Source organism: Salmo salar, chromosome 08, assembly GCF_965601325.2.
Source record: "Salmo salar chromosome 08, fSalSal1, whole genome shotgun sequence".
In the NCBI taxonomy this organism is placed as follows: domain Eukaryota; kingdom Metazoa; phylum Chordata; class Actinopteri; order Salmoniformes; family Salmonidae; genus Salmo; species Salmo salar.
In genome coordinates this window covers 30,658,220-30,674,056 of record NC_138298.1, presented here as the reverse complement: position 1 = coordinate 30,674,056, position 15,837 = coordinate 30,658,220, and the positions used below count along the sequence as shown (strand labels likewise).

General features: G+C 43.9%; 1 protein-coding gene across 1 annotated transcript in view; it reads right to left on the bottom strand.

Moving 5' to 3' along the window:
- Window positions 1-1,658: 1,658 nt before the first annotated feature.
- The window catches only part of LOC123735924 (neuronal acetylcholine receptor subunit alpha-7), a 36,394-nt gene continuing 22,215 nt past the window's right edge, over window positions 1,659-15,837 (bottom strand). Inside the window, exons 4-9 of the mRNA XM_082978582.1 lie at window positions 15,743-15,822; window positions 15,163-15,330; window positions 13,112-13,306; window positions 9,599-9,685; window positions 8,071-8,180; window positions 1,659-6,988 (exon numbers count right to left, since the gene is read on the bottom strand). Of these exons, the coding sequence (XP_082834708.1) occupies window positions 6,293-6,988; window positions 8,071-8,180; window positions 9,599-9,685; window positions 13,112-13,306; window positions 15,163-15,330; window positions 15,743-15,822 (1,336 nt within the window). The 3' untranslated portion in view covers window positions 1,659-6,292. The remainder of the gene's footprint in view (window positions 6,989-8,070; window positions 8,181-9,598; window positions 9,686-13,111; window positions 13,307-15,162; window positions 15,331-15,742; window positions 15,823-15,837) is intronic.

The window sequence follows — 15,837 nt, the reverse complement described above, 5'->3', positions numbered from 1 at the left end:
CGGAAAATTATGTGGATATATTGAAGCAACATCTCAAGACATCAGTCAGGAAGTTAAAGCGTGGTCGCAAATCGGTCTTCCAAATGGACAATGACCCCAAGCAAACTTCCAAAGTTGTGGCAAAATGGCTTAAGGACAACAAAGTCAAGGTATTGGAGTGGCCATCACAAAGCCCTGACCTCAATCCTATAGAAAATGTGTGGGCAGAACTGAAAAAGCGTGTGCGAGCAAGGAGGCCTACAAACCTGACTTGGTTACACCAGCTCTGTGAGGAGGAATGGCCCAAAATTCACCCAACTTATTGTGGGAAGCTTGTGGAAGGGTGCCCTAAACATTTTGACCCAAGATAAACATTTTAAAGGCAATGCTACCAAATACTAATTGAGTGTATGTAAACTTCTGACCCACTGGGAATGTGATGAAATAAATAAAAGCTGAAATAAATCATTCTCTACTATTATTCTGACATTTCACATTCTTAAAATAAAGTGGTGATCCTAACTGACCTAAGACAGGGAATTTTTACTAGGATTAAATGTCAGGAATTGTGAAAACTGAGTTTAACTATATTTGGCTAAGGTGTACGTAAACTTCCCACTTCAGCTGTAGTAGTTGATTTTTAAATGTTTTTAAAATGTGTTCCATGATAAATAGTGTTACTGGCAGACTGTGCTGCAAGGCTGGAGCGAAACACAGCGGATATTCCATTAAACGTGTTCAAAGCCTTCTGTGCGTTTCGAGTCCCTGTCATTTGGGAAGAAAAAAAAAAGGAAGCTGTTTTACAAATGCAGAGACATTGAATTGAGACGGTCCAGTCGGTTGTTTAAAGGGATCAGACCGTGCATCTAAAACCTGAGGTGTGGATGGGAAAAAGGCTTTCTGTGTGTGTCCATGAATCTATTACCACAGACATCTGGACACAGTGATGATTTGTGGACACACACAACAAACACTGGGAGAAACACACCACAATCTCCCTCTCTCACAGACACCCACACATCGCAAGCACACAGCACAGCAGGATCTGTAGCGGTTTCAAAGCCTCTGTCACAGATCTTAGCTCAGTATTCCTGCAGCAACAGCGTCCCAGAAGACCCAGAGGAGAAACAGAACAGACCTGCTGGAATAAGAGGATTTCCAGGTGTGCGGACGGACGGACACACACACACACACACACACACACACATAAAGCAGTGTGTCTGAAGAGTAAACAGAGCGAAACCACCTGTGATGCCTTGAAGGTGTATTGTAAGATTCTCCCTCAGACTGCTAAGTGATTCAGCTCCCCAGACGGTGTTTGTCAAGCAGGATCTAAAGCCATGCAGATGAAATACACCCTCCAACCCCTCACACCCTCACTACCTTCATGAATCAAAGAACATTTGCACCAGGGCCATGAGTTGATGACGTCACCGTCATATCCTCCTCTGGAAGCTGACAGCACAGACAGAAAGACAGACAGATGGAGGGCCATAACGTGAGTTAGAAGTTTTTCCCAGGTTAGGTTCAGGGAAAACTCTGGGCCCTAGTTCCAGGTAGTAAATTGATATTATAAACTGACACCGCAACAGAGACAGTTTCTGGATGAACTGTGTTAGAACTATAGGGACGAGAGTTTTTACCTGGGCCCTGAATGATTGAACCCTTTTGGAGTAAACTTCGTTTTCTCTCTTTATTGTTGTATAATAATATACACTGGTAATGCATGTACATGTTTCTAAGGAGACATTACACACAGAGAGGCACAGACACACCCATCAACAAGATATTACCACACTCGTGACAATTGTGACAAATGGCTGACACCCAACTACGGGCATCAGAGTGACTTAGATTATTTTTTTTATGTCATTAATCGTATTGTCAAATATAGGAAGGAAACTCAAAACGTGTCCCATTTTAGTTAGATATCATTTTCAAAAACATTTGTGATATTCTTTAGCCATTTTGTGCAAAAACACTCACAACACATCAGTTAACACAGTGGAGAGGACAAAGCATGGTATGTCCAATACTAGGCATGACAGTGATTACACACAGGGAGGAAACATGATCCTCTACAAAATGTCTACATGATAGACTATTGGCCAGATAAAGACGTGATATCCAGTTGTGAAATCCAACGGTTCAGGAAGCTTGTTCCAACAGGACAGGGATACAACAGCATTCCTTTAGGAGACACAGGTAAGTCTTGTGTGTCTGTTACGTAACGTGACATGTTGATGGATAAAGTTGAATTTCAATGACCTGATGACAGCACAGTGGTCTTCCCATTAGGGCTTTCCTCGTCTTTGATTGGCTCAGAGCCCATATCCAAAGTGTCGCAGAGTACAAGTGCTGATCTAGGCTCAGTTTGGCCTTTTAGTTCATAATGAATAAGGTTGCATGGACAGATCCTAGATCAGCACTCCTACTCCGAGGCTTTGTGGATACGGGCCCCTGATCTTACAAGATCACATCCTGTTCCTCTACAGGGTATGGTGAAACCAAACAGAGCAGTGGTCAGGATGGTGGATCAGGCGACGTCTCTGACCCCACAAACCTTTGTCCTTTGGACCTCCAGCCCCAGTCTAGGATCTCTCTCTCTCTCTCGCTCTCTCAAAATGTCTGTTGTTTTAATGACCTCCTTTCTCATGTCCGAATCAGCGGGCCCAGTCTGAGTTCTGTCAGTGTCATGAAGACAATAGAACTATAGACAGTAGTGATACAAGCCAGCTGAAGACAATAGAGCAATAGACAGTTGTAATTCAATGTTTGATGTCATCTGTTTAACGATAAGATGATCACCGTAGTGAGAGTTAGTTTACTGTAGTTGTGTTGACACGGCGACGAGGTTAGACACACATTGTGGTATACATCAGGGGGTTTTCTGTCAATAATACCCCCAGTCATCCGGGTTTCATGTCCTTTGCTTAACGATAATGAGGAAAGACTTTCATTTCACACAGTATTAGAGAACACAACACTAAAACAACTACGAAAGGTTCAACGTCTGTGTCCGCCGTGGGAAAACACACAGGGCTTCTTAGGAAAATATATTTTCGAATACGTTTTTTAAGTGTCACTGTATCCTTAAACTTGTTTTTTTATGTTGAGTTTTACTTGAAAAAACATCTATGAAGATTTAGATATACCCTGGTATTGATGACGACCAGCTACAAATCCGACGCTAACATACTGCTTCACAAATATAATGCTCACCTGCTGAAGGAATGTGGCTCAGTTAGCAAAGTTAGCAAAGAGTATGATATTCTACACAGATGACATATAGCTGTGCCATTAGAGAGAGGTTTTAGAGGAGAACCAGGGAGTTAATGGGTCCATAGATTCTCCTATCTGATCTGCAGTGATGGTATGCAGTTCTAGCTAGATACAGTTTAATAAGGTTACTGGGGAGGAGAAGCGGAGCTTAAATGAAATGGAACCACAGTGAAATGGAACCTGAAAAACTGTTACTACTTATCCAGTGCATTGGATAAGTATTCAGACCCCTTGACTTGTTCCACATGTTGTTACGTTACAGCCTTATTCTAAAATGGATTAAATCAAATATTTCCCTCATCAATCAACACAACACCCCATAATGACAAAACAAAAACAGTTTTTTAGATTTTTTTGCAAATGTATTAAAAGTAAGAAATGCCTTATTTACAAAAGTATTCAGACCCTTTTCTATGAGACTTGAAATTGAGCTCAGGTGCATCCTGTTTCCAATGATCATCATTGAAATGTTTCTATAAATTGATTGGAGTCGACCTGTGGTAAATTCAATTGATTGGACATGATTTGGAAAGTAACACACCTGTCTATATAAGGTCCCACAGTTGACAGTGCATGTCAGAGCAAAAACCAAGCCATGAGGTCGAAGGAATTGTCCGTAAAGCTTCGAGACAGGATTGTGTCGAGGCACAGATCTGGGAAAGGGTACCAAAACATTTCTGCAGCATTGAAGTTCCCCAAGAACACAGTGGCCTCCATCATTCTTAAATGGAAGAAGTTTGGAACCAACAAGACTCTTCCTAGAGCTGGCCGCCCGGGCCAAACTGAGCAATCGGGGGAGAAGGGCCTTGGTCAGGGAGGTGACCAAGAACCCGATGGTCACTCAGAGAGCTCCAGAGTTCCTCTGTGGAGATTGGAGAACCTCCCAGAAGGACAACCATCTCTGCAGCACTCCACCAATCAGGCCTTTATGGTAGAGTGGCCAGACAGAAGCCACTCCTCAGTAAAAGGCACATAACAGCCTGCTTGGAGTTTGCCAAAAGGCACCTAAAGACTCTCAGACCATGAGAAACATGATTATCTGGTCTGATGAAACCAGAATTTAACTCCTTGGCCTGAATACCAAGCTTCACATCCGGAGGAAACCTGGCACAGTCCCTACGGTGAAGCATGGTCATGGCAGCATCATGCTGTGGGGATGTTTTTCAGTGGCAGGGACTGGGAGACTAGTCAGGATCGAGGGAAAGATGAATGGCGCAAAGTACAGAGAGAGATACTTGATGAAAACCTGCTCCAGAGCGCTCAGGACCTCAGACTGGGGTGAAGGTTCACCTTTCAACAGGACAACAACCCTACGGACAAAGCCAAGACGACACAGGAGTGGCCTAGCCAGAGCCAGACTAGAACCCGATCAAACGTCTCTGGAGAGATCTGAAAATAGCTGTGCAGCGACGCTCCCCATCCAACCTGACAGAGCTTGAGAGGATCTGCAGAGAAGAATAGGAGAGACTCCCCAAATACAGGTGTGCCAAGCTTGTAGTGTCATACCCAGGAAGACTCAAGGCTGTAATCGCTGCCAAAGGTGTTTCAACAAAGTACTGAGTAAAGGGTCTGAATACTTATGTAAATGTGATATCCGTTTTATTTTATTTAAAAAAAAATGTTTTTGCTTTGTCATTATGGGGTATTGTGTGTAGATTGATGAGGGAAAAAAACATTTAATCAATTTTAGAATAAGGCTGTAACGTAACAAAATGTGGAACAAGTCAAGGGGTCTGAATACTTATCCAATGCACTGTATACTGCAGTTATATCTGACTGATGGTCTGGGGGACAGAGGGAGAGGAGGGGTGGGGGACAGAGGGACAGGAGGGATGGGGGACAGAGGGACAGGAGGGATGGGGGACAGAGGGACAGGAGGGATGGGGGACAGAGGGAGAGGAGGGGTGGGGGACAGAGGGACAGGAGGGATGGGGGACAGAGGGAGAAAAGTGTCAAGTGAAAGGGGAAAGTAGAGAAAGATCTGGCTGATGGTCTGGGGAACAGAGGGAGAAAGGAGGGGTGGGGGACAGATTAATGGAAAGATGAACAGTGAAAGAGGGGCAGAAGTGAAACCAGGTGAGGTGGTAAAGGGTGAAAATATGGGGAAAGAAAGGAAAACAATAAAAACGGAGAGAAAGAAGAAGGGGAAGAGGAATGTCAATGAGGTTATCTATACAAAAGTGGCTAGAAGAAACGGTTGAAATTAAATGGTGATAGGGAAAGGGATAAAAAGTGTGTCAGTGAATTCACACACTGTTCTAGAACTATAGCCTCACATACTATATACTGAGGTACTGTTACTGAACGAGTGGTAAGCATTGACTACAGCTACGGAAGCCATTTTGACAGTACTGTTACTGAACGAGTGGTAAGCATAGACGACAGCTACGGAAGCCATTTTGACAGTACTGTTACTGAACGAGTGGTAAGCACGACTACAGCTACGGAAGCCATTTTGACAGTACTGTTACTGAACGAGTGGTAAGCACGACTACAGCTACGGAAGCCATTTTGACAGTAACGTTACTGAACGAGTGGTAAGCATAGACGACAGCTACGGAAGCCATGTTGACAGTAACATTACTGAACGAGTGGTAAGCACGACTACAGCTACGGAAGCCATGTTGACAGTACTGTTACTGAACGAGAGGTAAGCATTGACTACAGCTACGGAGCCATGTTGACAGTACTGTTACTGAATGAGTGGTAAGCACGACTACAGCTACGGTAGCCATTTTGACAGTAACCACACCCACATGGAAGATATACTGTATATCACCATAATAATACACAACCATTATCAAAATATAGACATTTGGTGTTCCAAGTACTGGTGTCATAACAAGTCATAACTCTAGAGATTATTTTATCTCAAAACTGGGAGGTGGTTTTCAGTGGCTTCACAGAGTAGAGGCGGTTAGCTACAGTTTGTATTGTTTAGCATTATAGCTAAAGCGCTAGTTAGCGTTAGCCAATTAGCTACAGTGTTCGTTAGCGTTTGCCCAATTAGCCAGCCGAGATAAAATCCACATTATGTGAGGTAATCCTTGGTCACAGCCTCTAGGAAGTTGGGCGCCGACATGAGGATGGTAAACGTGCCGATGATGGAGAAGATCGTGAACGCCACGAGACAAAGACGATCCACGACCGCCGCCGCAAACTTCCACTCGCTGCAGACCGCCTCTCCCTCGTCCTGCTCCCTGAACCTCTGGGCGATAAAATGAACTTCCTCCAGGATCCGCCCGATCTCCGGGATCTGGTCCACCGTCAACCTCCGGAGGATCCCCACGTCCCGGTCGGAGAGTAGCGCCTCGTTGGGGGAACATGTTCCACCTGTCCCCGTGGTCTGACTACCACCCCCAACCCCTCCACTGCAGACCCCAACCCCAGAAGAGTCACTGCTAGGCGGGCAGCAGGGGTTATCGTGAGACCCCCCCAAGGATCCCATCCCTCCCATACCCATGGAGTGGTAGCCGAAGTACAGGTTCATGTTGCCGTTGGTGGTTGAGGTATTGGAGGGCTGTCCCCCAGGGATGGAGCCCATCTGGATGGAGCTGGTGCTGGCGTGGTGAGGGGGAGGGTGGGAGTACTTGTAGCCTCCTGTGGTGGAGCTGGGGGTAGTATTGGTGTTGGTGGTGACGGTGGAGGGGGTGGTTGTCTTGCGTTCCTCGCCAGGCTTCTTCATGCGGAGGAACCAGGCGCACCAGTTGAGGAGGATGACTCGCATCTAGAGAGGCAGTGGAGGCAGGGGTGAGGAAAGAGAGAGAGAGTGTGAGGAGAGACGGAGAAAAAGGGAGAGAGGAGGGAAAGGTGAAGACAGAGAGAGAAAGGTGGCAGCTCCCAAAAAGGGACAGTGCACTGATATTAAACATTTTGGCAATTTTAGGGTAATAAAAGCAATAAAACACATACGTCGTGAACACATTACATTGTTGACAGAAAAAGCACCATAGATAACGCTATAAGGCACAGATGTACAAGGATATTCAGAGGTAGACCAGGTCTTCACATGTACACTGGCAGACTAGGACACAGAGAGGCTCTACAGGGCTGGAGATGCTTCATGTTTAAAACATGTCTGGCCTGTCTGAGAGAGCCAGTCATCCCCTCAGGCACTGTTTGTCTGCCAGGGCAGAAGTGACACTTCAGGAAGTGGCATACGTTACGATGACATAGGCCTAGTCAATGAGCCGTCTCTATGACTTTGAACTACAGCCACTTGGTGTTCCAATGCTCTACAGGATCGTGTGAATATTGGATGGAAGTGGACTGACACTTTAAGACCTGAGATGAGATGACATAGGCCTAGTCAATGAGCAATGAGCTGTCTAGCGAAGGCCTTGGAGTGATCTGGTACCCCAGCAACGTTTGTGTTACTCTTTCATTCTTGTGACGTGTCCTGGGGTAAGAGGTATTTCCTGTTTTCTTGTATGACAGGATTTGACTGTGTGTTGTTCTTACATTAACACTCTTCCACTTCCTCTGACAACTCCCACTTTGGGGAGGAAGTGGGGAGATTCTAAGATGAGTCTAAGGTGTTGTGGACACCATCCCCTTGTACACACTGTGGTACTACAGGATCAGAGTTGGTGAAGTCACACGGATGACAAACAAACTGAACTTTAACAGCTAAACGACTTCTACAACTCCTCTACTCGAGCACAACCAGAGTCAAGGACCACTAAGAGAATTGGAATGTATTTTTCCGTGGCAGACATAACCGGAACTACTCTACGACTCAAGGCGTCAGTTAAGAGGACATGACACAAAGAGGTTAGCAGGAAATGTCATGTAACCATGGTTACCTACCCATTTAGGCATCTTTACCCCGTGAGGGTCGTGATGGTGGAACTGTAGAACGAGAACCGTGACGACGAGAGAGAGACCCACGATCATCATGGCGAATGAAAAATACTGGCCTGCAACAACAGAAATATAGATTATAGATATCAATATTAGAAATCATTGTAGTGGGATGGAACACATAGAAATAATAGAAGTACTGGAAAGTACTGGGCAGAAACATAGAGATATAGATGATAGAACAGTGGAAAGTACTGGGCAGGGACATAGAGATATAGATTATAGAATACTGGAAAGTACTGGGCAGGAACATAGAGATATAGATGATAGAATACTGGAAAGAGATGGATGAGGAAAGGTAGAAAAGAGAGGTATTTTAACAGGTGATTAACAGGTTATCCCCTGCTTCAGGATAGAGAGAGAAAGAGAACGAGAGAGAGAGGAATAGAACAAGGTGAGAGAGAAAGAGGAGAGCGCGAAAGACAAAGAGGGGTAGAAATAGAGAAAAAGAAGGATAGAGAGAGAGAGAAACAGAGAGAGAGAGGGAGAGAGAGATAAAGAGAGAGAGAAACAGAGAGAGAGGGAGAGAGAGAGAGATAAAGAGAGAGAGATAGAGAGAAACAGAGAGACAGAGAGAGATAAAGAGAGAGAGAGACAGGGAGAGAGAGATAAAGAGAGAGAGAGAGAGACAGGGAGAGAGAGATAAAGAGAGAGCGATAAAGAGAGAGCGACACAGATAGGTATTTTAACAGAAGATGAGAACAGTAACCACCTGTCTGCCTGAGGTGGTAACATCCCTAACACCCTGTCAGCCCTCTGAGCTCTTCATTCTATCAACGTCTCCTCTCTTTCCTGGGAATTGATTCCTTCCATCAATCATGTACTGGCACCCTATTCCCTACATAGTGCACTACTTTTGACCAGTAGTGCACTAAATAGGGAATAGGGTGCCATTTGGGAAGCAGTCATGCTGTTCCTTCTACACCTCTCCTGTCTAGCTGATTAAAGCCTGAGGTAAATATCGGCTGCTAGAAGGGAAAACAGAACACCTTAGCTCTGTAATACGAATACCTTGTGTAGTGTGGAAACCATATTAGTTAGATGATTGGTCATGGGGTATTACACTGGGTTTATGAGTGGCTATTCTATACTTAACTGTGTGTGGTCAACTTACCAAGAAAGCAGTGGAGGCTGCTGAGGAGATGACAGCTCATAATAATGGCTGGAGTGGAGTGTAATGGAATAGGATCCAAAACACCAGTTTGATACCGTTCCATTTACTCCATTTCAGCCATTGTTATGAGTCATCCTTCCCCCCAGCAGCCTCCACTGCAAGAAATATGGGCATAGCAACCAGATCTAAATAAGGAACACATGAGTTTGAATTGGTTTCATGATTTAGCTTGGTATCTAGTGATGATACTGAACCACCAATCAATTCACAACTTGTATGAGCGTAATCATGTAAAATACAATAGTGCTTCTACAAAACTCAATAAATCACTGATGAGTCAATAGATGATCAATACTTTACCGATGAGAGGAACAGAGTCTGACGTAGCCGGCATGATTTCTGCTACCAGCAACATGAAGACAGTCAGAGACAGCAAGACAGTGATACCTGGGGGAGAGATGGGTGGGGGTAGAGAGGGAGAGATGAGTGGGGGTAGAGAGGGAGAGATGGGTGGGGGTAGAGAGGGAGAGATGAGTGGGGGTAGAGAGGGAGAGATGGGTGGGGGTAGAGAGGGAGAGATGAGTGGAGGGAGAGATGGGTAGGGGTAGAGAGGGGGAGATAAGTGGGGGTAGAGAGGGAGAGATGGGTGGGGGAACAGAGAGGGAGAGATGGGTGGGGGTAGAGAAGGGGAGATAAGTGGGGGTAGAGAGGGAGAGATGGGTGGGGGTAGAGAGGGAGAGATGGGTAGGGGTAGAGAGGGAGAGATGGGTAGGGGTAGAGAGGGAGAGATGGGTAGGGGTAGTGAGGGAGAGATGGGTAGGGGTAGAGGGGAAGAGATGGGTAGGGGTAGAGAGGGAGAGATGGGTAGGGGGAGAGATGGGTAGGGGTAGAGGGAGAGGGGTGGGGGTAGAGGGAGAGGGGTGGAGTGAGAGATGGGACAGGGAGGGACAGAGAGAGAGGAGAAAATACAGCTCACCTCTACTCTCAGAGGAACAGCTTTTGATCTGTATTATAGCTTTCATGTCCTTCAACCACAAAACCTTAGAGTACTGGTTAGTATAAAGCCTTAGAGTACTGGTTAGTATAAAGCCTTATTAGAATACTGGTTGGCATTAAGCCTTATTAGAATACTGGTTGGCATTAAGCCTTATTAGAATACTGGTTGGCATTAAGCCTTATTAGAGTACTGGTTGGCATAAAGCCTTATTAGAGTACTGGTTGGCATAAAGCCTTATTAGAATACTGGTTGGCATAAAGCCTTAGAGTACTGGTTGGCATTCTAGCCTTATTAGAATACTGGTTGGCATTAAGCCTTATTAGAATACTGGTTGGCATTAAGCCTTATTAGAATACTGGTTGGCATTAAGCCTTAGAGTGCTGGTTGGCATTAAGCCTTACTAGAATACTGGTTGGCATTATAGCCTTATTAGAATACTGGTTGGCATTATAGCCTTATTAGAATACTGGTTGGCATTAAGCCTTATTAGAATACTGGTTGGCATTAAGCCTTATTAGAATACTGGTTGGCATTAAGCCTTATTAGAATACTGGTTGGCATTAAGTCTTATTAGAGTACTGGTTGGCATTAAGCCTTATTAGAGTACTGGTTGGCATAAAGCCTTATTAGAGTACTGGTTGGCATAAAGCCTTATTAGAGTACTGGTTGGCATTAAGCCTTATTAGAGTACTGGTTGGCATAAAGCCTTATTAGAATACTGGTTTTCATAAAGCCTTATTAGAGTACTGGTTGGCATTCTAGCCTTACTAGAATACTGGTTGGCATTAAGTCTTATTAGAATACTGGTTGGCATTAAGCCTTATTAGAGTACTGGTTGGCATAAAGCCTTACTAGAATACTGGTTGGCATTATAGCCTTACTAGAATACTGGTTGGCATTAAGCCTTACTAGAATACTGGTTGGCATTATAGCCTTATTAGAATACTGGTTGGCATTAAGTCTTATTAGAGTACTGGTTGGCATTAAGCCTTATTAGAGTACTGGTTGGCATAAAGCCTTACTAGAATACTGGTTGGCATTATAGCCTTACTAGAATACTGGTTGGCATTATAGCCTTACTAGAATACTGGTTGGCATTAAGTCTTATTAGAGTACTGGTTGGCATTAAGCCTTATTAGAGTACTGGTTGGCATTAAGCCTTATTAGAGTACTGGTTGGCATAAAGCCTTATTAGAGTACTGGTTGGCATAAAGCCTTATTAGAGTACTGGTTGGCATTAAGCCTTATTAGAGTACTGGTTGGCATAAAGCCTTATTAGAATACTGGTTTTCATAAAGCCTTATTAGAGTACTGGTTGGCATTCTAGCCTTACTAGAATACTGGTTGGCATTAAGTCTTATTAGAATACTGGTTGGCATTAAGCCTTATTAGAGTACTGGTTGGCATAAAGCCTTACTAGAATACTGGTTGGCATTATAGCCTTACTAGAATACTGGTTGGCATTAAGCCTTACTAGAATACTGGTTGGCATTATAGCCTTATTAGAATACTGGTTGGCATTAAGTCTTATTAGAGTACTGGTTGGCATAAGCCTTATTAGAGTACTGGTTGGCATTATAGCCTTATTAGAATACTGGTTGGCATTAAGTCTTATTAGAGTACTGGTTGGCATTAAGCCTTATTAGAGTACTGGTTGGCATAAAGCCTTACTAGAATACTGGTTGGCATTATAGCCTTACTAGAATACTGGTTGGCATTATAGCCTTACTAGAATACTGGTTGGCATTATAGCCTTACTAGAATACTGGTTGGCATTATAGCCTTATTAGAATACTGGTTGGCATAAAGCCTTACTAGAATACTGGTTGGCATTATAGCCTTACTAGAATACTGGTTGGCATTATAGCCTTACTAGAATACTGGTTGGCATTATAGCCTTATTAGAATACTGGTTGGCATAAAGCCTTATTAGAATATTGGTTGGCATTATAGCCTTATTAGAATACTGGTTGGCATAAAGCCTTATTAGAATACTGTTTGGCATTATAGCCTTATTAGAATACTGGTTGGCATAAAGCCTTATTAGAATACTGGTTGGCATAAAGTCTTACTAGAATACTGGTTGGCATTATAGCCTTACTAGAATACTGGTTGGCATTATAGCCTTATTAGAATACTGGTTGGCATAAAGCCTTACTAGAATACTGGTTGGCATAAAGCCTTATTAGAGTACTGGTTGGCATAAAGCCTTATTAGAGTACTGGTTGGCATAAAGCCTTATTAGAATACTGGTTGGCATAACGCCTTATTAGAATACTGGTTGGCATAAAGCCTTAGTAGAGTACTGGTTGGCATTCTAGCCTTATTAGAATACTGGTTGGCATTCTAGCCTTATTAGAATACTGGTTGGCATTAAGCCTTATTAGAATACTGGTTGGCATTAAGCCTTATTAGAATACTGGTTGGCATTAAGCCTTATTAGAATACTGGTTGGCATTAAGCCTTATTAGAATACTGGTTGGCATTATAGCCTTATTAGAATACTGGTTGGCATTCTAACCTTATTAGAATACTGGTTGGCATTAAGCCTTATTAGAATACTGGTTGGCATTAAGCCTTATTAGAATACTGGTTGGCATTAAGCCTTCGAGTGCTGGTTGGCATTACGCCTTACTAGAATACTGGTTGGCATTATAGCCTTATTAGAATACTGGTTGGCATTAAGTCTTATTAGAATACTGGTTGGCATTATAGCTTTACTAGAATACTGGTTGGCATAAAGCCTTATTCAAAGCATAATATCAGAATTAGCATAAAGGAAGGAAAATAAAAGGATTAGTGTACGCTGACCCACAGTGTCCTCGCAGAATGAGGTATGTGTGTGTGTGTCTCTGTGTGTGGAACCCTCCTCTCACCCAGGGAGATCTTCTCTCCAGAGTCTGCAGGCAGCAGGAAGACCAGCAGGGCCAGGCCAGAGATGAGGACACAGGGGATGAGGAGGTTGAGGCCGTAGTACAGTGTCCTCCTCCTCATGGTGACAGTAAAGGTGACGTCAGGGTAGGGCTCCTTACAGCAGTCATAATACAGTTCGTTACGCTTCACTGGGACACCTGGGAGGAGGGGCAGGTTAGATGGACATAACATTAACAACTCCATCAGATTTGAGACGAACCCCCGATTTCCAGGAGAAATGTAAATGGTTCAATCACTCTGATGGGCTTTAATCATTGTAGGACATCTAGCAGAGCACTGATTGGTTAGTGAGTTTGAGGATTTCAGACTCATCACCTCAAAGTAAGTATTATTATTTTAACTGATTAAAACCTAGCAACAGAAAAACATTTGTGTGTGTGTGTGTGTGTCCATACATGTGTGTGTGTGTGTGTGTGTGTCTGTGTATAGGACCGTAACCAAGGGTACTATCGCTAAACTCTAAACAGAGCCCCAGGATTGCACCTTGTCTGGCAGAGGAACCAGGGCTGTGTCTGGAGCTGAGCCTGCTAGCTGCCTGGCCGTGCCCCAATCTAGTGAGCCCTTCCTGGGCCAGCTGTCACCTCATACCCCCATGGTTACATACAGCCAGCTGCGTACTCTTGTGTGTGTGTGTGTGTTGTGTGTGTGTGTGTGTGTGTGTGTGTGTGTGTGTGTGTGTGTGTGTGTGTGTGTGTGTGTGTGTGTGTGTGTGTGTGTGTGTGTGTAGAGAGAGAGAGAGAGAGTGTGAAAGAAAACATCAGGCTGGCATTCCCCAGTGGTGGGGAAAAACACCCAGTTATCATACTTGAGTAAAAGTGAAGTCCCCTTAATAGAAAATGACTCAAGTAAAAGTCACCCAGTAAAATAATGTAAATATCTGGTTTTAAATATACTTAAGTGTCAAAAGTAAAAGCCATAAATGATTTAGAATTCATTATATTAAGCAAACCAGACTGCACCATTTTCTAGTATTTTAATTTACGGATAGCCAGGGGCACACTCCAACAATCAGACCTCATTTACATAATTAACAAACGAAGCATATGTTTAGTGAGTCCACCAGATCAGAGGCTGTAGAGATGACCAGGGATGTTCTCTTGATAAGTGTGTGAATTGGACCATTTTCCTGTCCTGCTAAGCATTCAAAATGTAATGAGTACTTTTGGATGTCAAGGAAAATGTATGGAGTAAAAAGTACATTATTTTCTTTAGGAATGTAGTGAAGTAAAAGTAAAAGCTGTCAAAAATATAAATAGTAAAGTAAAGTACAGATACCCAAAAAAACTACTAAAGTAGTACATTCAAGTATTTTTACTGAAGTACTTTATGCCACTGGCATTCCAACACTATTGAGGCATCTATCTGAGACCAGAGGCACGTTGCCACCATCCATCCAATGATAGATGACATGGAATGGGAACAGCGTAGTTCAGGGAGGAGAATAGACCTGTAATACCACCTGGCTCGGTCACACTCAGAGCTGGACATTGATTGGCTGTCTAGCCCAGGGGACCAGGAAGTGAAACAGAATAATTCAGGCAGCAGGATAAGAGGCGTAACACCGGGCTCAATAAGTGGCTGTCTGGCCCAGGGGACCAGGAAGTGAAACAGAATAATTCAGGCAGCAGGATAAGAGGCGTAACACCGGGCTCAATAAGTGGCTGTCTGGCCCAGGGGACCAGGAAGTGAAACAGAATAATTCAGGCAGCAGGATAAGAGGCGTAACACCGGGCTCAATAAGTGGCTGTCTGGCCCAGGGGCTAGAACACTCAGGATCAGAGAGGCATGGGACGCAGACACCTAAAACAGGGCTGCATTCTGTCAGAGATCTACTGTAAGCACAGAATGTGTAATGCACATTGTATGAAATGTGCACTATAAATAAAGATTGATTCGATTTGAGTGTTGACCACCGTACCACTGACTCTACTGTAAAAAAGTGAACCTCATTTCCTCCAGAGAGTTCCAGGGAGACACTCCTTCAGTCTCTTACCCACGAGATCCCACTCTCCGTTGGGGATGTATGAGGAGATGTCTACGTCCAGTATCTGGAGATCCAGCAGCCAGCCGTTGTATGTCCACGAGCCAAACTTCAGATCACACTTCTGGACGTCGAAGGGGAACCAGCGAACATCGATATAGCAGGTACTCTTCAGGATACCTGGGGGAGGGAAGGAGGAGAGGAGGATGAGGAGAAGGAGGAGTGGGCAGTCTTGTCATATTCACATTTTGCCATCGTTGATTTCTGTCCATGATTTTCTATTGCTGAGTATACATTCAAGTTAATGCACTTCAAATCAAACTTTATTTGTCGCATGCGTCGAATACAACAGGTGTAGACCTTACAGTTAAATGCTTACTTACAAGCCCTTAACCAACAATGCAGTTCAATAAATAGTTAAGAAAATATTGACCAAATAAAGTTAAAAAAACAATAAAAAGTAACACAATAAAATAACAATAATGAGGCTATATACAAGGGTCAGTGTGTTGGGGTAAATGTTAGTAGAGGTTAAGTGATCCTCCTCAAAGCATAAGTGTCGACCAGTAACCCCAGGAACCTGGTAACCCACCTGGTGGAATGTACTGGCAGGATCCAGAGGAGTTGACCAGGACGTTGGTGTGGAAGGTAGCATCAAACCTCTCGTCTGCACTGGAGGAGAGAAGT